Source organism: Micropterus dolomieu, linkage group LG17 (genome assembly GCF_021292245.1).
Source record: "Micropterus dolomieu isolate WLL.071019.BEF.003 ecotype Adirondacks linkage group LG17, ASM2129224v1, whole genome shotgun sequence".
In the NCBI taxonomy this organism is placed as follows: Eukaryota; Metazoa; Chordata; class Actinopteri; order Centrarchiformes; family Centrarchidae; genus Micropterus; species Micropterus dolomieu.
The window spans coordinates 18568505-18592384 of record NC_060166.1 but is presented as its reverse complement, the minus strand read 5'-3'; the positions used below and the strand labels follow the sequence as shown (position 1 = coordinate 18592384).

The 23880-nt window shown below is 42.2% G+C and overlaps 1 protein-coding gene across 4 annotated transcripts in view; it reads right to left on the bottom strand.

Annotated features, from left to right (window-relative positions):
- LOC123985743 (cGMP-dependent 3',5'-cyclic phosphodiesterase) overlaps positions 1–23880 on the bottom strand; it is a 177474-nt gene that overhangs the window by 13906 nt on the left and 139688 nt on the right. For all 4 annotated transcript variants that reach the window (XM_046073582.1, XM_046073581.1, XM_046073584.1 and 1 more), the window contains 11 exons: positions 14107–14196; positions 13772–13860; positions 10317–10426; positions 7614–7669; positions 7319–7378; positions 7026–7182; positions 6303–6355; positions 4250–4324; positions 3951–3992; positions 3180–3248; positions 2939–3069 (listed from right to left, as the gene is read on the bottom strand). In XM_046073582.1, coding sequence (XP_045929538.1) covers positions 2939–3069; positions 3180–3248; positions 3951–3992; positions 4250–4324; positions 6303–6355; positions 7026–7182; positions 7319–7378; positions 7614–7669; positions 10317–10426; positions 13772–13860; positions 14107–14196 — 932 coding nt within the window. The remainder of the gene's footprint in view (positions 1–2938; positions 3070–3179; positions 3249–3950; positions 3993–4249; positions 4325–6302; positions 6356–7025; positions 7183–7318; positions 7379–7613; positions 7670–10316; positions 10427–13771; positions 13861–14106; positions 14197–23880) is intronic.

The following is a 23880-nucleotide window of genomic DNA, read 5'->3' as shown; positions in this document are numbered from 1 at the left end:
CTGCCGTGGCACTCTTATTACCAAACATCAAATACTCATATTATACATACAGTATGTTGTGAGATCTTGTGTTGCCATTAATACATACAATGGTACATTAATCGATTAGACAATAATCAGAAAATGAATCTTCTATTTTGATAATGAATTAATAATTTTTCAAGAAAATCATTCTCTTGTTTCCAGCTTCTCAATTATGAGTATTTGCTGCCTTTTCTGATTTATATCACTGAATATCTTTCGGTTTTGGACAATTGGTCAGACAAAAAAAGACATCATGTTGGGCTTTGGGAAATTGTAATTGACATTTTTCACTATTTAAAAAAATTTATAATTGGATCAGTGGTGGAACATAACTAAGTACATTTACTCATGTATTGTACTTAAGTACAATTTTAAGGCATTTGTGCTTAAGTTGCTCCATTTTGTGATCATTTACACTTCTACTCCACTAAATTTCAGAGGAAAATATTGTACTATTATTCCACTATATTCATCTGACAGCTATAGTTATTTTCAGATCAAGATTTTACATGCAAACATATGATCAGTTTACGTATAAAGCAATGAACAACAACAACAGTGTATAAAAGTGTGAAAATTACTCATCAATGAAAAGTAATAGTCATGAATACTATTCCAATAATATATGATAAATATTACCCTCCAAATGGATCCATTTTGCATAATGATTACTTTTACTTTAAACTGAAGTGCAAAACTTTTGTCTGACAGTGAGAGTAGTTACATAACATTGTTGACATGTGGTTATGACGTCAAGGCTCTGCCATACAGAGTTGCTGCTGTTGCTACCTACAGTTGCTTCCCCCTTCAGTTTTGGCAAACCAGCCATTGCTGGTTGCCATAAAAAACATCAGTACCGGTGCGCCAGTACAGGAATGTCACCACAGACACCAGATATACACACTCAGGTATACTGCGAATACAGAGAGATCTACCTGACGGTGGTAGGCTTAATAAGCATTGTGTGAACTAGTTTGCTGAGGGCTTGAATGTAACAGATGTTTTAAATGTCAAAGTCCCGCACTCCAGCTTCAAGTAAGTAAAAGATCTCAGTACATCTTCCACCAATGCATTTTAAAGATCAAAGAAATTAATTGATTATTCGGGAAATAATCAGTGGATTAACTTATACGAAAATAACCCTTAGTTGCGGCCCTACATGAAAGGAGAGATGCACAATTATTAACTAAAAACACAGATGAAAAAAAGAATCACATACAACTGTGTGAGAGTGAATTTAGTGGAAGTTACTGTAGTATGTCTAAATATCCTGCAGGTGCTCAGTGTGGCTGTCGCTCTCTTTTAAACTCAAATGACGTGAGAACAGCCCTGAGTAGGCAAATAAAGACTGATGAATGAAACGATCTGCAGTGACCACAGTGAGATGCCAGCAATTGCCTGCAGTTACCTCTCTTTGCCTACAGAGGGCATTGGCACATTACTGTGTTGATGTCAGGGGACATGTATAGCTCAGGGGCTTTTTGTAGTCCTGAGCTTAGACTCCCAGGAATCCTAGCAAAAGAGGATTTGTTCTGAGCTTGGAAAAGGCCTGTGAAACTCAGTTTAAGGGCAATTAAGTTCACTCTCCCACACGAGGTACAAATCTTTTATGACTGACAGTGACACTAAGAGTCACATGGAGAAAAAGTCTTCAGTGTTGTAAGTCAAACTGGAGCACAAATACTTTATGTAGAAGGAATGAAGAATGTGTGTCCCCTGTACTAATAAGGTAAAGCCAGTCCTCACAAATACATCCATGAGCCAACTATAATGGACTTCCAAACATTGCTGCCAACAGAATTTTGAAAGGCAAACCTCCTGTGTTGGCCTTACATAGCCTTGATTATGAGATCATCAGATTTGTGCTGTACACATCATCTTCAGCATGTTTCTGCTTATATTTCTGCGTGTATTGTCAACATGCTGCGTAAAACAAGATTAAATTAGGTTTGTGATGGTTTCTGTGCCGTATTCTTATCTGCTCTTACCAACACTAAGTTATGAACCTGCTCCTGGTGTCAAAATATGTTTCCATGCGCCTGTGTCCCAGGGTGAGAGGTTTAATTACACTTTTAAGAGGCCAGGCAGAGAAAGGCTCAAGCAAACTCTGCATGTGAACATGCAATCTATATGATGACTGGATGTATCTTCCGGATATATGTCCATACTAAAATCTGGATGACTGTGCTTGGAGCAAAGGATAGAGTTATCATATTATGCACAGTTTGTGGCCATAATCCTGCTGCTGTTACTATGGTAATGAGATGCCAGCTCTGTCATCAGTGCCACTGGCGGAGGGAGAAATTATAGGACATGATCCCTTCTCATCTCTCTAAGTCTTCAGAGAGAGAGAGAGCAAGCATGTGTGTGTGAAGTGTGATTAAAATAAGAGATAAAATACACTAATCTACCACTAATCTAGCACTTTAACATAAATAGAGACATATGTTGCTACATAGACAGACAGACAGACACTGTTAAAAACACATTCAAAATCAAAATATCTTTTGTCCCCAACTGGATAAACTGTCCTCTGTCAACTGTTTTTTTTTGTCTGAAATGCATTCCTTAAGCTAGTATACGCCTGACCCACCCACACACTTTCCACAAACTCAACAAATCTGAACTGTTGAGCTCTACCAATCAGGCTACCCATCCCAAAATTACTTTAAGCCACTGTCAGATAAATCTTTGTATCTGTCATGAGTCAGCGCTTCAGGAATTAGGAAAAGCCACATCACCTTCAATCTGACATCCCAGCATTTTAAATATACTTCAGCAATAAGTTAAGCTAAGAGGTTATAAAATGTTCAGTGTGATCTTATGATTTATGAGGGGGGAAAACAGCACACAGCCAAAAAGGAAAAAGGTCAGTTATAGCATACAGTATGAACACAGTCTCTCACATACATACCTCTGCCCACCCTGCTTGTTGAAGGCGCATGCTAGCGCCACAACCTGACCAGTGGCCCTGCTGACCACTGGTACACAAAGCATGGAAGAGATCTCACAGCCCAACATACTGGACAGCTGCCTCCGCTCCTCCTAAGAGGATGAGAGGCAGAAAAATTTGTTTAGTATAAACACAGAGTAGATAACTAGATACTGTAGATCAATAGATAAGAATAAGAATAAGAATAAGAATGTCTCCTTACAGCACTGATGTCCTGAAGAGTAATTGACTTCTTCTTCTCAACAACCTGACCAAAGCGTCCAAACATCAGCTGAACAGAGGAGAGGAGAGGAGAGGAGAGGAAAGGAGAGAGATGGAGAATCGGTGAGTAAAAATAGAAGGTATATAAAGAAAACCACTGTAATAAGGGGGAGAGACAAAGCAGTAAGAAAGCAGAGTTGTGGGAAGAGTCCTTGAGATTATGTTTGAGGTAAAATATATAAATAACGGTTGTTTATTCTGTGTGAATGAAGTTTATTACCTCCCTTGTTAAATTAAGCACAAATAGCCCATCGATGCTGTCTCTTTTTTGTGTCCTTATATCTCTCTACAGCAACTACTATCAAGATTTCACACATCGTTTGTCTGGGGGACATTCGCACCATAATAGAAAGTGCTGAAAATGCAACTTCTGCACCACAGACAGGGACAGGAGACTCTTGCCCAAATGTCTTAATTATAACCGCTGTCAGGGATTATAAAAGATTACATGTGGGAGGTTTATTCTAACGTGTCAGTCCAAGAAATCTACAGGCAGGGTTACAACACTTGCATTAAAACTAAGCTTGTTACAAACTGCACCAAACCTCCCTGAATATAGTGTGCAGCCTCATGGCCCCAACACAAGTGAATGAATGAAGGCATACAATAGATGGATGAGGAAATTACTTACAAATAACACAAACAGACCAATAATGAGAATTAATTAATAAGTATTCGTATGAAAAAATAATTGTGTTTGTTGTTGACTCACCGGGAAGCTGATCTCCTCCTCCAGTACTTTGTCTCCAACTACCTAAATGTCACAGAGCTCAAAGGTCAAGGTTCTTAATTACCAAATTATTCTTATGGGGAATGAGTCATGGTAGATGACGTTTATATGTGTGTGTGTGTGTGTGTGTGTGGTTGCAGGGAAGAGTGCGAGAGATGAAGAGAACAATGTCTGTGTGTGTTGTTTGTGTGCAGTATTTCAAACAGAGATTATGAAAACAAATGTTTGTGAGAGTGGTAAAGATGTAGGGAGAATGTGTGTGTGTGCGTGCGTGTGTGTACCTGGCAGAAAAGCTGGTGGTTGTCCTCGGACACCAGCAGCAAACAACAGCACTGCGAGTGAGTCTGCTGTTGCAGCTGAAGGAGAACACAAACACAATATCAGTCCAGATAGAAAAATCTCTCTTTATGAACTTTAGACATATTGTTTTTAAAGCCTCAATTTAAGATTTGTCGTCTAAGTGTGAAGCGAATACTATAAATCACTGGACAATGGAAAATGACTGGCGCTTAAATGAGGAAATAATTTAATATTATCTTCATTGTCTTGCAGAAGCACCAAACTGTAAATCAATACTATGATGTACATGTAGTTTGATAAACGTTTCCATTATTTAAAAACAAAAAACAAATCAAAGATCCCACATAAGTATAGATAGCAATGGCGAGAGGATTGATTAAACTGTAAGCCCCAGTTTGCTTTGAACAGCTTTACGTAAACACAGTCATTCATATTCAAGTGTCATCTAAACATTCATACCTTGAAAATAAAAGATAATATTTTCAGGTGTTGTGATTTTAGTGCAAGATCAAGGTTTGTTTTTGAATGTGAAAGATCAAAATTCCCACATAAACACAGAGACAGAGACACACACAGGTGTCTGTGTGTGTATAAATAAAGGAGTGTGTATGCACTCTCTCTGCTGCTTTGCTCTGTAAGACCTGCAGAGTCGCAACCAATTTCCTGCTGCGATCTGTGATGAGAAACATTTGATTCTCATTCATAGACTGAAATTCACTCAGAGGGGGGAACACACACATAGCTGCTGTATGCATGATGACACAAATACTGTAGGTACACAAGCATATACACGATCATACCTGCACACACACCTACACACAGTGCAGAGTTTTCCTCACACAGTATTCTTCTCTGTAATCCACAGAACTGGATAGAGAACAAGCAGGACAGGGATAAACACCCGCCACTGCCAACACACTTGCCCCCCCAGTCACACACGCACACACGCGCGCGTGCATTAAGCATGTCGCTGCACCCACATAATGAGCCCCTCCACCCCCTTTTTCCCAAATGCTGTTAATCCCATAAGAGCCGCCCCAAGCACTTCCCACCAAACTGACGATTCTTCAGAAGCAACAATCTCCCGCTCCACACCACCCTCCTTCCTCATCCCCCTTTTTACAACTGTAACAATAAAACAGGCGAAACAAATCAGGTCAGACTCAATCTTAAAACCCCTGCAGTCTTTTGCACGACCATGACTCTTCCCTCTCCCTTCTTTCAGACGCAGGAGAAATACTACAAATTCAGGTTTAGAGGCATCAAAAAGCTTTTACATGCAGGCTGCAATTGTTGTTGTTCAGTGCTATGTATCTAGTCCTGCAGCGTAACGGTAGCACGGGTGCAGGGAAAGTCAGGTAGGTGATAATTGTTTAGATTTGACCACAGATTTTTTAAAGGAAAGGATAAGCTTTATACCAAGACTTTATGTCCTTCATGTCCAAGTCCTTAAGCTGCAAATGGAATTTGTAAAATCTGATTCCCATGTTATTTTGTTAATATTATTAATTATAAAAAAGTATGATCTATTAGCTTCTTGGAAGCTCTGATGGGCAGAGGTACATTGAACTGTCCTATTGTATGAATTATGCTATCCAAACCAAGTTGCCTTACCTTTGATGCAGTGTAACCTTCAAATCTCTCTCCTCTCTCTGGCTTTATCCCTCTCTATCTCATATTTTCTTTATCTGTGAATAATTTCATACATTTAAATTGTTGTCGGGTTTCCGCACATACGGTAACTGAAGCCTGATATCGCCCCCTTCTCTCATTCCTCATCAATCTTTACAACTCTCCTCCGCTTCCCTCCTTTTTACAGAGAGTCTATAATAAATAGGCTATAGAGGGGGGCATACTACGTGAAGACAGATGAAGTAAGTGTGCAATAAAATGCTTTTGGTCACAAGAAGAGGAGAAAGAGTCACTGGGAAGGATTGCATTGTTTGCATGTACCGTACGTCTTCAACTCTGTATGTGTGTGTGTGTGTGTGTGTGTGTACATGAGAGAGCATATGGGTGATCTCAACCACTTACATAATTTATGACTTTGAGCTGGAGAGAGGCTGCATCAAGGTCAAAGAGCTCACCTGAAAGAGAAAAAGGAGCGAGAGAGAGTGAGTGATGGGAGTATAAACCAGAGAGGGGCAAGGGCAGATTGGCGTTAAGGGAGACGGGGAATGCAGAGCATGTACGCATGTGGATGGAAAGCCATCCAGGGAGGGATGCAGTGAGACAGCGAGGTCGGGGAAGGGTGAGCGGGAACCAGCTAACAGAGGGACTAATAATGAAGACAAGACAAGGGATGGAGGGCTGCCTGCACTGCAGATGAAGACAAATGGAAAGAGCTGGCCAGAGAGGCAGAAAGGTGGAGTAGAGGCCGGAAAAAACTGCAGAGACTAAAGGCAACTCATATTTGTTGACAATTACCTGGGGGTAAACATTGTTGATGTATGTGTATGTGCACAGGAACTGCATTAGCAAATCCACTTCCATTATGCATGAGATTTTAAACAGTGGTATTGCAAAGCATTCTGTTTTCACACAGGAGCTGTTTTCCTTGTGCCACTGACAGAGTCCATCTAAATTCATAGAGCTTTTTATCCAGATGGGCTTACTCTATTAACATACCTCACCTCACATACACCAGGGTGTGCGTGTGTGTAATTATGTATTGTGTCCGTATATATATATGGTGGCGGAGATGTAAGATGTATGTGAGTGAGAGAGAGAGAGAGTGAAGGAGGCTTGTTTGCATACCGCAGAGTTGCAGGATGTTGCGGTCCAGTTCGGAGTAGTCCTGGTCCGAGACATTGAGGTGCAGCAATGCATTGTGGGACTGTACGGGAGAGGGGCTGAGAGGAGGCCTCTGGTAGGACGTCTGAACAGCCTGGACACGCACACACGCCACTGAGGCCTGTGACGTCATGCACGTATACAGAAACACACACACACAGAAGTCAGATTAAAGAACATTTTAGAATTTTTTTTTTTATTGATTTTGATAAGGTCTATATAGGATGAAGAAAAAGATAGAGAAAGAGAGAACTAACGTGTTTTTCCAGCATATTAAGATGCAGTTCATCCTGATCAGATAGCGGATTACAGCCCACCTGCAACACACACACACACACACACACACACACACACACACACACACATTAGTCCAGTCCAATACATGAGCTGTGGAGTTCATTTAATTTGTGAGTGTTAAGTAAAATCAAATGAATTGTCTGTCAGTATCTACCTTTTCATTAAGAAGGAGGTTAAAGGCAGCAATTGCTTTCATTACTTCAATTTATTAATTTCTTGAAACCCTATTGTATGTCCTTGAATGCAAGGACTCACCAGTAAGACAGCGATGGCCTTGTCTCGCTCCTGGTCCAAGATAGGAATGACAACAGCTAAAAGAAATAAATAAAAAAAGCTTTCATAATACATATTACATTGATTCAGACAAAACAGACTTTCATTTTCTTTTCATGACCTTGTGTTAATCTTATTTGTTCTATCTCCATGTTCTAATACTAATAGAAATATGCAGGGGAAATGGAAAAAAATAAACCCAATGTCCTTGCAATAACTTTATTCTTTTCTTCTCTTTCATTTGTTATTGTCATTGATGTAGATCAGACAGCGACAGAAGAGCTTTATGAACAACATAAGTCTGGCATAGAGGTGAGTGAGGCTGCATGTGTGGACAGCAGACAAAACAACACACATAATGATGTGTTCACCACATTGGAACCAAACTCTTACTTCTGCAACATCAGTTCAGTGGTTCTTATTGATCCACAGAGTGCACAGCGGTCATGCATTTGTACTTCAGGATGTCCTGTTTACATCCCTCCAGGTTATTCTCTGATCTCTGCTTTTAGATGTCTGTGAAGATTCTCAGTCATCCAGGTCATAGTTATCCAAAGAAGGTTAAAGTCAAGGGCAATTGGACTTGGTTGAAGATACTAGAAGACGTTTTGTCCCTCATCCAAAGGACTTCTTCAGTTCTGACTGACTGGTAGGGAAACGCAGCTATTTAACCTCAGTGGCGTCGTTTGCCAGGATCGTCGATATCGCTGGTTCGTTAGTGTTCCCGACAGTCGTTATGGCCGTTAGGACTACCAGAGGCCACACTGAACGACCATCGTTGGCATCTTCACCTGAATAGGTTACATTTGTTGAGTTTCCTGGGAAGTGATGAAAGGACAGCATTGCAAGTGGGGGATAAGTGGTGGCGTAGACCTCCTCCTCTATTCAGCAATGTCTTCTCAACCCGGGTGTAGATGGCTTCCTTGACACCTCTTTCAAACCATCCATCTTCTCTGTCTAAAATGTGCACCTGGTGGTCCTCAAACGGTTGTCCTCTGTCCTTCAAATGTAAGTAAACTGCAGAGTCTTGACCTGAGGAGTTGGCCCTTCTGTGTTGAGCCATGCGTTTGTGTAGTGGTTGTTTAGTCTCCCCAATATACAGGTCTGTGCATTCCTCACTGCATTGGACCGCATACACTAGATTGCTTTTCTTGTGCTTGTCTTTGGGGTGTACCAGCATCTGTCTTAGTGTGTTCTTGGGTTTAAAAAAACACAGGGATGTTGTGTTTGTTGAAAATCCTCCTGAGTTTCTCTGATACTCAAGACACGTATGGAATCACAGTGTTGCGTTGTGTTTGACCTTCTTTTCTTCATCCCCTGTAGTTTTGTTCTTCCTGGATCTTGTGGCTGTTTTCACAAAGGTCCATTTAGGGTATCCACGGGCTGTAAGTGCCCTCTTCAGGTGTTTCTGTCCCTTCTCTCTGGCTTGGGCGCTTGTTGGTATGTTTTCCGCTCTGTAGTGCCGTGTTCTCATGACTCCTAGCTTATGCTCCAGTGGGTGGTGGGAATCGAAGAGTAGGTATTGGTCTGTATGTGTGGGTTTTCTGTAAACTGTAAACAGAGTTGATGTGTTCTGTGAAGGCTTGCATTTCCTGGCTTTTAATTTTGACCCAGGTGTCGTCCACATACCTGTACCAGTGGCTCGGTGCTGTTCCTCTGAAGGAGTTGAGGGCTTTGCTCTCCACTTCTTCCATGTAGATGTTCGCCACAATCTGGGATACTGGTGAGCCCATGGCACAGCCATGCTTCTGTCTGTAGAATCCTCCGTTGTACTGGAAAAAGGTGGTGTTTAGACAGAGGTCGAGTAATTTGCAGATCTGGTCAGGGCTAAGGCTAGTTCTGTAGTCCAGGGTGTTGTCTTGTGTTAGCTGTTTCCTTATGGTTTCTACTGCTTCTATGGTGGGGATGCAGGTGAACAAAGAAGTCACATCATAGGTTTCATCTGGGTCCAGTTTCAGTCCTCGAACTTTGTTTACAAAGACAATGGAGTTTTGGATGTGGTGTGGCGTGTTTCCCACCAAGGGAGCTAAGATGGTAGAAATGTGTTTGGCAATGTTGTAGGTGACCGAGTTAATGCTGCTGATAATCGGCCTGAGTGGAGCTCCTTCTTTGTGTATCTTGGGTAGTCCATATATGTATGGAATGGCTTCTCCAGGATACAAAAGGTAATATTGTTCACAGGAGATGGTGTTGTCTTTCTGTAGCTGTTGTAGACATTCTATGGCCTTTTTCTTGTATCTGCTGGTTGGGTCTTGCACCCCCAACAAAAGAAAAGCAATCTAGTGTATGCGGTCCAATGCAGTGAGGAATGCACAGACCTGTATACTGGGGAGACTAAACAACCACTTGCACAGCTCTTGCATTTTTTCCATCATAAACCTTTCATTGCTTTTTTTGGGGGGGGTTCTCTTGTACAGTTTTACTGCCCACGCGGCTCCATACTTCTCCCTGGGCAATCATCATCTCTTGTTCACTACTTCTCTCTCTACCTCCTTTCATTTGTATTTTTTACTCCCACATTCTCACATCTCTTTTCTCCTTTGCATGAACAGGCGCTCATGCATCCTCAAACAAGCAGATACATACACACACATCCACTCAGATGTTCATCCATTTGTCAGCATCATTCACGCCCTCGCTACACCCTTTAACACACACACACATACTGGTAAACCACTCACACACCTCTTCTGTGTGCTGGTAACGGTGCTGCGAGGCAGATTCTGTATTTTTCCGGCAGTTCGGACAGAGGGAGGCCGGCACTCTGACATCGCTTCAGCTGCTCCGCGATACTCCTAAGACAGACAGATAGAAGTTGAATTTGACTCAGGTTTGAGAAAGACAATTACCTGCAGCACATCAGACAGTGTGAGAAACAGAGACAGAGAAAGAGAGTGTGTCTGTCAGACACCGGGGAGACAAAGAGGAAGAGGGGATTTTGAAGAAAATTGGAGCAAATGGAAAAACAATCACCAGCATTACAAAAACAGACACGTTGTGTTCATTGACACTAACCAAAGCATGTCTGAACAGAGCTATTATTCATTGTGAAATTATATGAAATCAATACAACCATTTGTCTGTGTGTGAAAGTGCCGGCCAGGTGTGAAGCCAGGTATGATGATGGCAAAGGTGCAGGTCTGTGTGTGTGTGTTAGATTTAATACAGAGGTTCAGCTTTCTTATGCTAAAATATGGGATTTGTTTATTCTGGACCAACTACTGCCAAAAGACACAAAGACACATACACACTTGTGGCATCACTGCTGCACACCTCAGTGCGCACACACACTCAGACTTGAATGAATGTGGAAACGAAGGACAAAAAAAGAGAGAAAATAATTTCACCCATGCACACAGGTAAATTCGAGATCTATGTGTTTCACATAATAATGTACTGAACCCTCCAGTAACTACACACAAACACAGACACACATAGCAGCAGTCACTCCTTTACATGCTCACAGAGTCTGAAATCCCCTCAAACCATTGCAGCCAAATGTCCGCACTGATTTAAAAGTGTCCATTTATTTCAGCTCAAAGAGGTATGGTCCACTTGAGTCAAAAAACATTCCCATTGTAATTTACAATTGTGACCAATGCAGCTGACCTTTGTGTAATGTCTTTGTTCAAAGCAGCTTTCCTGCACGCCCTGAAGCCAATATATGGTGAGCACAGACAGAGCAAAAAACCCACCCTGGGGCGTTAGGAAAAATACTGTTATTTAGTTTTCTCTGTGAACATATGACATAGCTATTAGATAATAAAATGTATGTTTAAATGGGTGGTGTATGGAGATATCTATAGGGTCAACTAAAGCTTCATAAATCTGTTTTGAACAGTTTACAGCAAAATAGCTCAAATTGAATAACATACAGGTTAAAGCTGGTGTGGTGGGCGTTGTGTTGACAGTGCAGCGGTGGCCTGTGACAACGTTCAGCAGCAGTAGCAGTAGCAAAGACTTTGAAATGGACGTTGAAACAGACCACTGAGATACAGGAAATGTGTGCGTAGGTGTGTAGTTGGCACTCATAGAAATCAGCTGGTGATTAATTTAACTGGGGGATGCTAATGGCTTCACGTTCCTGCCTGAAAATACTAAATGAGCTTCATTTGTCGTAACCGCTTAACCGTCATTAATAAACCCTGCAGTGATCCTTACAGCTGATGGTGTTTTGAATGTGTGTTGAAAATAAAATTCTGATTCAGCCTAATTCTGGATCTGCAGTTAAGGTATTGCATTGTGTTATTTTCTATGAGGTTTTGCGGACAAAAGATAAGAGCGACATGGTCAACAGTAAGTGAAATAATTCCTCTCTGATAACAGTTATTAGTCTGCATGTGTGTCCATATGATTGATCATTTCAACTCTGAAACATAGCTCACAAAAAACTTGGTAAACACATTGTGCCAGGCAGCGTAGTAAAGGCTGAATGCTTGGACCGTCACCCATTTGATGTATATTTTCCTGCTGCTGATTTGGTACATAACCACACAATATTGTATCAATGTAGACTATTTATTACTACTAGATTGTAGACCACCAAATTGTTTTTATCCAGATGTTGTAATGTAAAATTTTAAGGATTTCTTCACATGTATGAGAATCTTACAAACTGAATGTTGTCAAAACCACAGTGACAAATAATGGCAAAACCCATATTATTATCACTCATCTGCAATCTGTCAAGCATTTGTCTATGTCATGCTCTACTAGAAAAATATACAAAGTGGAAAAAAGTTTGAGTGTTTTAGATGAAAAAAACACAACTGCATTGTGTGTGTGTATCACTGACCTTGGACTGTGTGTCTTCCTTTTGCAGTGCTTCTAACAATAGCTTGTTTGGCTATGAGGCTTCAGTTATCTTGTACAATACAAATTGTTTGGAGGATAAACGATCATGGAAGCAGTCCTGGCTTTTTTGTACATTTGTGTGGCTGTGTGTGTGTGTGCGTGTGTGTCAAGGTCCTGTTAATGGGTTTGTATGTATTAGAAGTGGGATGGAACGAGGCCCAAACAAAGTGGCCTTCTGCCTCTCAAATGGGTTAATTGAGTGTGTATGCCTGTTTGTGTGTGTGTGTGTGCGTGCGCGTGGGTGTGTGTGCACGCGTGTGTGTATGCCAAGGTCTTGATAACAGGCTTATATAAGCAGGTGAATGGGAGGGAGTAAACTAACAAAGTGCTCTCTTAATGTGCTCTTTAAATATCCCACTACCTCTAGCCTGCATGCAGCCCTGACAAATATGTGTATGTAAGTGAGTCCATCGGATTGTGTGTGTTGTCTGCGTGTCTGCTGTGTGTACGTGTGGTCTGTGCTCATGTCTTTGCTTGTTCGTGTCTGCAAAAGCATGTTTGAGCGTGTGTCATCCTGTGTTTGTGTGGCAATGAGGTGTTGGAAAAAGGGTTCTTGTATGGCAAACAGGCAGTTTCATCTATAATGTAGTGTTGTTTTTTTTCCCGGAGCCAGGGCAGCAGTCGCGGTAGCACACAGGGTTATAGAGTTTCAGAGAGCACTTAAGAGAGGAGAGGATCGCCATGTCTCACTGAGGGACCCCGGGCGCTGTCACCTCGGCTATTAGCCCTGCAACGCTTCCGCTGGGAAGAGGGATTGAAGGTGAGAGAGAAAGAGGAGCTGCAGGAAGGAGGGTAGGCTTAGTGCCTCATGGCTCTTCGGGGAGAAAGCAGGCTGAGAGTTAAAAAAAGGGCAACGACAGACTGATGCAGTGAGGTGGGAAGGTGTAATAGCAGATGATAAGACAGGGAAAGGGTTTGTCAGAGGGACACAGAGTGATGTGTCATAAGAGGGGGGGAGAGTGATATAAAGGGAGATTTTTAATGAGAGCCCATTGGAGACGGGGATGAGAAAAGCAAGCAGGAGGTTGTAAAAATAAGAGGAGAAGGTCCATGTGTGTCTTGATGATGAGATCTCTCTCTGTGACAATCCAGTCTCCGGGCTGATGATGTGATTTCGGGCTGCGTGGCTCATATTCATTCAGATGACACCTGCTTTTCACACAGAGAACAGCCATCTCTGTTTCCCCCTCTTCATCTCTCCCTTGTTCTATTGCAAAACATCCGCGGCTGGCTACATAGACACACACACGCGCGCTTGAGCACACACACGCACTCTGAGTACACACCTGATCTTTCCCTCCTGTGGGAGTTCATGTGGCGGGTTGTCAGATAGCAGCCTCGAGTCTCCCTCCAGCATGTAGACACATACACACTCCTGGAATACAACACACATATACGTACACATTCATTTGTAATAATTAATCAGATTCAAATTAATTTAATGAGTGATGAGCCTCATCCATTTGCAACAAGGCCTGGGCCGCTGTTCCCTGGTCTTGGATGGAGGCATTTAGCTGCACCGCTGTGAATACTAACAGGTAGCTTTTTTTCATGCAGTTTATCAAGGAAATGTAATTTATGTTCATCTGTTTGTGCAATTGTAGAGTTTGTATGTAAATACCGTGCTGGGTAGCAGCTCCTGTATGCTGTCTCGAAGGGCCACTCGCAGCGAGCGCGCGTCAACAACAGCCGCCAGCCGCAGCAAAGCATCCTGGGGAGGGAGACAAACATATGCCCTGATGTCTGTTTGCTTGTTTATGATCTCCAAAAGCCTGAGGCCTTGGCTATAGTGTTTTTTGTTTTTTTTGTGGGTATAAGGTTTATGTTACAACAGCTCTTCCCCTGATATTTAGCTTGGCAGGCGGCAAAAGCATCTGAAACAATATTTAAACTGTCACACTCGGTAAAGGCATAGCAATCTGTGCTTGTTGGAGGCACAAGTGAGGTACTTAAAAATGAACTGAACTCAGACATCGTCAGGGATTACTGGAGTTGGTTTTGCTCTTCAGGACACTCAGTGCTTTTGTTTCATTTTGGCACTGAAAACCAAGCACTTGACAATTCATTTGCAGAGTTTTCTAAGCAGATGATTATTTATGAAATTAAATGGCGTTTGGCAGTTCTATTGGCAAAAATGTCATGGTTCACAAGTTACATAACAGATATTTACTTTCTTATCATTTCCACATTCTTTGAAGATTGGATAGAAGCACTTAACTTGAGGAGAGTGGTGGTTATCTTAATTACAGTCTGCCTCTGATCAGTCTGATCAAGAGCCAATCTATTTTTATTGCTTTTGACTTTGATAAAATATCTCTCCACATCAATATTCACTACACATACAAATCCTAAAGAGTATGAAAGATCTGATCACATCTGAAAACCCCCCAGAAGTAAGTGACTCCTCTTTAGAATAAAGGCTAAACTATTGGCTATTAAGCATTGTTTAACCAGGTAAAGGCAAACGTGTTCATAGCTGTTCCAAGTGGCCACATTCGAAGGTGGGGCAAAAATACAAATGGAGCTAACGGAAAGTCATGGTGTTGCACGCTGTTGTTGTAAACATGAAAATGCAGAAGTAATTGAGAAAAGGAGAGCCTGAAAGAGAAGTTCAAACCCTTCCTTATTTCTTGCCTTGCCTACCCAATTGCTACATAAAGTGGACGTGCTTGTCCAATTGTTGGAAAGAGGAAAATTGCAAAAGAAAACAGCCCTCCCAATTCCAATGTCAAAAAAGTGTTGGGGGAGGGAGTGTCAGAAGCTGTGTGACCACCGGACAAGCACTTTGTTTGAAGCATACTAACACCTTAAAAGGGACAACATAACTGCAAGGTGAGAGCAGTTTGTTTTCTTCAAGTGCACTCTTTGGTTTTCTCAAAACTACCTTCCACTTTAATAAAGATTAGGTTTGGGTAGAGGAATAAAAGCAGAGGAATAAAATCAGGTGAGCTGATGTGACATAAAAGGGGAGCTTTTATTTTAAGGTCATGCAAGATTGAATTTGTGCTGCGTAGTTTTATACATTCTTTTCAACAGGCATCCAGTGCCGCAGCATCTCACAACCACAACTTTATCAGATGAGACCACGTAACACCCCAGGTGACAGCTATAAATTCATACCATAAGAATATTTATGCTCTGTGTGCAGTTTGATTAATCCCTACTAGTTATCACACTATATTATTATTATTACATGTAACCACAGTCTAAAGAGAGAATCTTAGTGGGACTTCAAAATGTGATCAAAGCTCAGAAAAACATTGGGAGAAATCACAGAGGCTTAAGACGCTGCTTTTATAGCTGTGTACTGAATATAAATTGGAAAGAAGAAGATAATGTCAAAAGTGTTGCCTGTGACTGCCAGATCATCCTCTTCCAGTTGTTCTGACAAAGCTGTTAGTCACACAGCCGAGCCTGAAGGAAGAGCATCTTGTTCATTCCTTAAGCGTCCAATACAACAAAGGCACTGCAAGCTGCGCCTGCTGAGGCGCTCAATGTTCTACTGAGGATGTCCATCTGTCACCCTCTCTGTTATCTTTATTTTCCTCCTCTTTTAGACATTGTCCTTCTACCCCTTTCTCTCCTCTCTCTCTCGCTTAATTTCAGTCTTGTTTTTGAGAGTAAACATGGAAGACAAAGGAACATGGGGCAGAGGAGAGGTTGTTAGTAGGTGAGTGGTCAAGGAGAAAAGGAGGAGAAGAGAGGAGAGTTGAGAGATGGAGAGTGAGTGGAGAATGTTGTCATGCATGAGCACTCAGTATTGGTCATTACATATGATTAGATATGATTAAATGCGATTAGCTTTGATCACTCAATCAGCCTGCAGAGTGCTCTTGTAATGAAGTTGGAGCTCTGCCAGCCCATGTGTGAGTGTGTGTGAGTTTGTGTTGGAGTGAGAAAGCGTTTGAGGGAGCTTCTTAAGCTGCGGATCTTAAAAACGCTCGCGCAAATCCCGATAAGTAATGTTTGATCGAAAGTTGATCTGCAGACAAACAGCAAATGTCTCTGACTCTCCATCGTCCCCACTCTGCTGTCAAGAACTCGTCGAGGAATCGACGCTGAAACCTGCCATGCATTGTGTGTGTGTGTGTGTGTGTGCACGGGCATTTAGCAAAAGATGTATTCCTTGGTAAATGTCAGACTGTGTCTTCTGACCTTTCACAATCATTTGTTGCCATAAACCTTAAACCATCTGTTATATTAATTTACCTTCTACTCCACCCATCACCACACACACACACACACACACACACACACACACACACACACACGCATATATATGCATACATATCCACCCATTCACCAGGTCCTGATGCAGACATGGACACAAGGGTTTTTTGGTTTTAGCCTGTAACACAGCTGTAGCTTTTACTGGAACCTTTTTTCAACTTCGGCTGGTCGCTCCAAAAACCAGGTTAAAAACCAGGGGCGACAGCAGCCCCTAAACTGTGGAATGAGCTACCTCCACAGGTCAAATTGGCTCCGACCCTCGAATGTTTTAAATCCCGTCTTAAAACCCACTTGTATTCCCTGGCTTTTAACCCAGCATGAGAGCTGTGTAGTCTTGTTGTTTTATGTGTTTCTATGTGTTTTTTATGTGTTTCTATGTGTTTTTTATGTGTTTTTATGTTTTATTTCTTGTTCAGCACTTTGTAAACCATTTTATCTTTAAATTAGCTAATCTTCCATTATGTTGCAGTTACGTGAAGCTTAATGTCAGCTTTTTGGGAAATTAAATGAAAAGCTTTATTTTTTAATTGAACAACGTGCTTTCAGAGCTCATCCAATGGGGTCGCTGAAGAAACAGAGTAAAATGCAATCCTTCAATTAGTTCAAAACTGAACCATGACAGTCTGAAATTTTGATGAAAACAGCTACGTGATTTCATTACATAAACACTGTGTTTTTCTCCAATGCCATTTCAATTTATGTGAATTTGGCCGAAGCTTTTATCTGAATTGAGTTGAAAATGCCAAAACATAGTCAATTTTTAATACGGGAGACATCAAATCCCCCCCGATGATGAAGATAGAACCAAAACAGCATGACAGGACAATGTGAAAGGCCATTATGATAATGGTTTATATTTATTATCTATTATTTAATTTCAGAAATACTCTCATAGATTCCATAGATTCTACTCACTGCATTATTAACATTCATAATTTGTTACAGCAGTGCACCCATCTGACACAGGATGTATTATGTATTAAAATTATATTTCTGTAAATGTAACACTAACACAAATGCTGAGTTATGGGACTTTGTTGGCTTTGTCTGTCTACCTCTTTTCCTCTCCTTTAACCCATTTGTTCTCATCTCTTCCCTCCTCAGATCCTCTCTCTCTTTATCTTTGTCAGATACCATCAGATACCACCTCACACACGCCAACATATTTTATGTTTACATCACACGACTCACCTTAAACTGTAATTTTCATGTGATTTTTGGGGAGGGAAACCTTGACACTGGCAGTGGTCACAAACCCTACACCATTGTGTGCACAGGTTACCAAAATGTTCTACTAATTATATTAAGGTATCTTGCTTTAATTAATGCATCATCTACTGGTAGATCTAAAGATTGGCCTATTACTGAAAGCTGTGGCAACAAATATCAGCCTTACTGATAAATTATTTGATTCTTCAGCATGACCTGGATTTGCTTGGTTTATGTGAAACATGGCTGAAACTGAATGTCTTCTTTTGAAGCTTCGCCACCTGACTATACCAGTGCCCATGTTGGCTACAACACAAGGTGGAGGTGTTGCCTTAAACTATAAGTCTATTTTCACTTTAACCTCCAGACTTGATATTACCTTGATATTACCTTCAACTTATTTAAGGTTTGTTTTAAAACATCTCCCTAAGCTATGCTTTTCCCAGGGAACAGTTCATACAGTTGTACCTCTTTCTACCATAACAAGATGATCAAAGATTCGGGGACCCTGGGATTGGGGTCTGACCCCCCTAGTTAAGGCCTGGACCCACCCAAAAGAGGCAAAACCAACAGTTCAGGGGGGTCTTTGTTACCTGTTTTTGTAAATATTACAATATATTTATATTCAAGAATCTTGAAATATGATTTCAGACACCCCTAAAATGGACCGTACCATTTCCTAACATTGAAGTTAGTTGAATGTCTTGTCTGTCTGCATCACTTGCAGTGCAGCTGCTCCAGTTGGTGCATCACACGCTAATGGAGACGCAGCAGGTTAATGTCAGTAGTTATCTATCTAGCTGCTTTAATACACTTAACTTTCCTACCTTCAGAGATTCGTAATTAGCATTTCTTTGACTTAAAATGAGCTATCTGATGTTAGCTAGCTGAGAGCCCACCCTATCATTTAATTATAACTATGTAATTTCATATTTTATGTAATTGTCAGCTAACAATGGTGTTTAGGCATGAAATAGTGAAATAGGGGATTAGTTATTGTAGAGATACATTTTTACATCAATATATTTTATTTCATTTGAAGTCTTTTGTGAGTCCTTTCACAATAAACATGGCATTTGTTTTAACTCTGGAATTCCCAAAAATTCCCAATTCCCCAACAACAGTGTATGATTACTGCTTTATTGGACGCAGATTACATCATTCACAGTCAACATGAGCAAGAGGAAAGGAGATATTTGCTAAAAAAGAGTAAGTTTAAACTTTAAACTTGATGATAATGATAAATTCTATAGACGGGTTCAGTCCCTACATAACCACCAATCACTGCTCTCCCCGTAGAAGGTCACTGACCCTCTGTCCTGCTGCTACAGTGCTATTTTGAACTGTTATGAGTCAAATGCACAAATATTGGATACCACAATAAAAATTAGGAATTAGAGATAATAATGCAGACTGTATTTTATGTGTCTTTAGTTCTGTATCAACACTGTGTGGGTCTGTTTTGAGCGGTCATGACGGTCTGCTGTTGTGTGTCTGACTTGCTGGCAGTTTTGCTCTAGAATACTTGGTGACCTCTGACTTAAAAAAATTGTCATGTGGTATGGGGCACCCATGAACTGGTGTAATGAATCTGACTTATCATCATCCACCTAATGACTGATGACATTAGTTAAATAAGCAAGGATACTGTAAGCATTGTAAGATTTTAGTTCACTGAAGCCTGCATCTCCGCTGTACTGGGTTTTCTTTTGGACCTGGAAAAAAAGTTGACCCCCTGGTTGTCACTGTATAATTCGCACCCTGCTTGCAGGAGATTGAAACGCAAATGGTGTAACTCAAAACATTACTACCCCTCATGGCACGAGCCTGTATTGAATTATAAGCATGCTTTGTCCACTGCTAAAGCAGCGTATTTCTCTCGCTTAATCAGTAACCCTAGATTTCATTTTGACACCGTAGACAAACTTACTCAAAAACGAGATTATATTAGATACAAAATGACTTCCTCATCTCCAGCTACTTTGGCAGAATCACAAGTGCAACATTATGTTGAATGCCAGTGAGTCTCTGTTGAAACTGGTGTTTCTATACAACCTGCCTCCTCAACCACCTACTAGTTAAACCTTTTAAAGCTCTCTGGCCATTTCTGGGACCTACAATGCGGATTATGGTTAATTTATAACCAGTGTTGGGCAGTAACACGTATAATAATATTACTTTTCCCAGTAACTAGTAGTGTAACTAATTACTTTTCGAAAACAGTAATATTATTACAGTTAGCCTACTAATGCAAGTAACGCTGTGTTATTCGTTACTGAACGCACCATACTTGATGTGAATCCATGACTGTACGGCAGGTCAGCGGCACCGGACCTTCTGTTGTTCATGTCCGCTGATAGCCAAAACTAAAGGAAGAATGTAGAAGGAGGGAGTGAGGCGTTCTTTCCACAGCTGTAAGTAGCTACTGCCATTATTGTGTCACAGTCTAAGATGCAAAGAACATTGTCGTCTATTGTAAACTCTGTGCGACCAGCAAAAAGCTTTCAAACGCTAACGTTTCTGCATCTGATTTACTGAAGCATCCGCAGAAGCAGCACAGCAACGTGAAACTTACAGAAAGAAACTCCGGCAATTGCTGTCACTGATGCTTGGACTCGTCTGGAGAGAGTGGCGTTAACGTATCGTTTTGTAACTACTGAATAGGCTACATGTACAAAGAGACAGCTTTGTTTGGGGGTGGTAGTGAAAGCAGTGTTTCCCATAATTAGCCTGTAATTTGGATAATTATCAACGCTGACCGCCACATATTGATTTTCTAATTTTTTTACTAGGCGTATTTAAAATCATATTTGATTGAGGAGCTGCACTGAGGAGCATGTATTCGTGCAGCACCTCCGCTTGCTACCTGTCTAAAGAATTACCCCCAGCACTGTCATCCTGTAGGAAATACTGGAAAGTAATATAGTAACGTAACGAGTAACGTAACTAGTTACTTTTATCACCCAGTAATAAGTAAAGTAATAATATTACTTTTTTAAGGAGGAATAAGTAACTTGTAATATATTACAATTTCTGAGTAACTTGCCCAACACTGTTTATAGCTGACTGCACTAGCTGGTTAAACCTCTACTTAAAAAGGTACAATGTGTAATTGAGACTACTTGGTTCTTAATGCAGGTTTCCAACTGTGGGCAGAACGTACGAAGGTACACAGTGTCTGAAGTGTGTACTTCTTCTGCAAGGCTACGCTCAATATGCTCTCCAGGAGGGCACTTCAACATCTCTGTGAAGCTGCTCTGCCAACAGTGTAAAAATTTACAAAGATTTACAACCAAGATGGCGCTGCAGATGGCCGCCTGGTAACTTTTACCAGAGAAGAGCTCTTAAACATTAGACTTTCAACTGCTCATACTATTCCACCGCTCTTTATTGACCCTGGAACTATCCCGGAGTTATTAGTTGGAGGAGCGGCAGATCTGTTTGGGATCCTTTGGAAACGACGCAGGGGAAAACATGCAGGCGCGCTGGTTAAACTGAGACAGCGGGGATTTCGCACTGCGCTGCCTTCAATTCACCTGGCTGATGTCCGCTCTCTGGCCACCAAAATTGCGAACTGCTTCTCCTCAACAGAACTAACTCGGACTTCTGCAGATCTGCTGCCCTCTGTTTCACCGAATCCTGGCTCACCGAGCGCATCCCAGACAGCGCACTTCATCTACCGGGATTTAATCTCATCCGCGCGGATCGTTAAAGGGAGCTCACGGGAAAAACACGGGGAGGCGGGCCCTGTTTCTATATAAACGAAGGTTGGTGCACAGATGTCACAGTGTTGAAGAAATCGTGCAGCCCTCACTTAGAGACATTATTTATAAACTGTAAACCGTTTTATTCACCGCGGGAGTTTTCCTCGTTTGTTCTGGTTGCCGTTTACATTCCACCTCAGGGCTGTGTTAGTGAGGCGTTACTACACCTGGCCGACCAGATAACTAACGTGGAGAAGAAACATCCAGACTCCCTGCTCATTGTTCTTGGGGACTTTAACAAAGCAAACCTCAGTCATGAACTTCCAAAGTACAGACAGCATATTAAGTGTCCCACCAGGGACACGAACACACTGGACCACTGCTACACTACATAATATCACTCTGTTCCCCGTGCAGCCTTGGGACTCTCTGATCACTGTCTGATTCAACTTATCCCGACACACAGGCAAAAACGGAAATCTGCCAAACCTGTTGTAAAGACTGTGAAAAGATGGACCAACGAGTCAAAGCTGGAGTTACAGGCCTGCTTTGACTGCACTGACTGGAGTGTTTTTGAGTCTGCAGCCACTGACAAGAACGAACTAACTGACACTGTCACATCTTACATCAGTTTTTGTGAGGACATGTATTTGCCGACTAAAATCTTCCGCACATACAACAACCAAAAACCCTGTTTCACAGCGAAACTCAGGCAGCTTCGTCAGACCAAGGAGGAGGCCTTCAGAAGTGGGGACAGAGTCCTGTACTACCAGGCCAGGAACACGCTAACTAAAGAGGTCAAAGCTGCAAAGAGGGGCTATGCTGAAAAGCTAAATAACAGCTTTGCAGCCTGCGACCCTGTGTCAGTGTGGAGATGCCTACGGACACTCAAAAACTACAAGGGACCATCCCCCAACACTGCTGGTACTCAACGACTGGCAGACGAGCTGAATGGTTTCTACTGTAGGTTTGAAAAGCCCACAGTCACACCTCTCCCCCACTCCAACGTCATCTTCAAACAGTTACCTTCCCCCTCTGACCTCTCACCTGCACTCAAGATCTGTGAAGAGGACGTGAGCCACCTCTTCCAAAGGCAGAAGATCAGGAAGGCTCCTGGCTCCGACAGTGTGTCTCCATCTTGCCTGAAAATCTGTGCGGACCAGCTGGAAAGACTGGTGTTGGCCCACCTGAAGGACATCACAGGCCCCCTGCTGGACCCCCTGCAGTTTTCCTACAGGGCTAACAGGTCAGTGGATGATGCTGTCAACTTGGGTCTGCATCACATCCTGCAACACCTCGACTCTCCAGGGACATATGCAAGGATCCTGTTCGTGGACTTCAGCTCTGCGTTCAACACCATCATCCCGGACATCCTCAGCACCAAACTCACCCAGCTCACTGTGCCAACCTCCTCCTGTCAGTGGATCATAGACTTCCTGACTGACAGGAGTCAGCAGGTGAGGCTGGGAAACATCACATCCAGCACCCGGACTATCAGCACTGGCGCCCCCAGGGGTGTGTGCTCTCCCCCCTGCTCTTCTCCTTCTACACCAACGACTGCACCTCAGGAGACCCATCTGTCAGACGGGAGGTTGATCAGCTGGCTCTCTGGTGCGGTCAGAACAACCTGGAGCTTAACATGCTCAAAACTGTGGAGATAACCGTGGACTTCAGGAGGAGCCCCCCCACTCTGCCCCCCCATCACCATACTCAACAGCCTTGTGTCTGCTGTGGAATCCTTCAGGTTTCTGGGATCCACTATATCCCGGGACCTGAAGTGGGAGCCGAACACTGACACGATCATCAAGAAGGCCCAGCAGAGGACCTTCTTGCATCAGTTCAGGAAGCTCAACCTGCCTAAGGAGCTGCTGATCCAGTTCTACACAGCCATCATCCAGTCTGTTCTCTGCACCTCCATCACTGTCTGGTTTGGATCTGCCAGCAAAAAGGACAGGAGCAGACTACAATGGACAGTCAGGACTGCAGAAAAAATCATCGGTGTCAACCTGCCCTCCATTCAGGACTTATACATTTCCAGAGTCAGGAAATGGGCAGGACACATCACTGCAGATCCATCTCACCCCAGACACAACCTGTTGCAGCTCCTCCCCTCTGGTAGGCGCTACAGAGCACTGTACGCCAAAACCAACAGACACAGAAGCAGTTTCTTCCCACAAGCCATCACTCTGATGAACAGCTGATTTCTGACTCACAGTGTCAGGAACAATTCCTGTGGAATAACCCAGTAACTC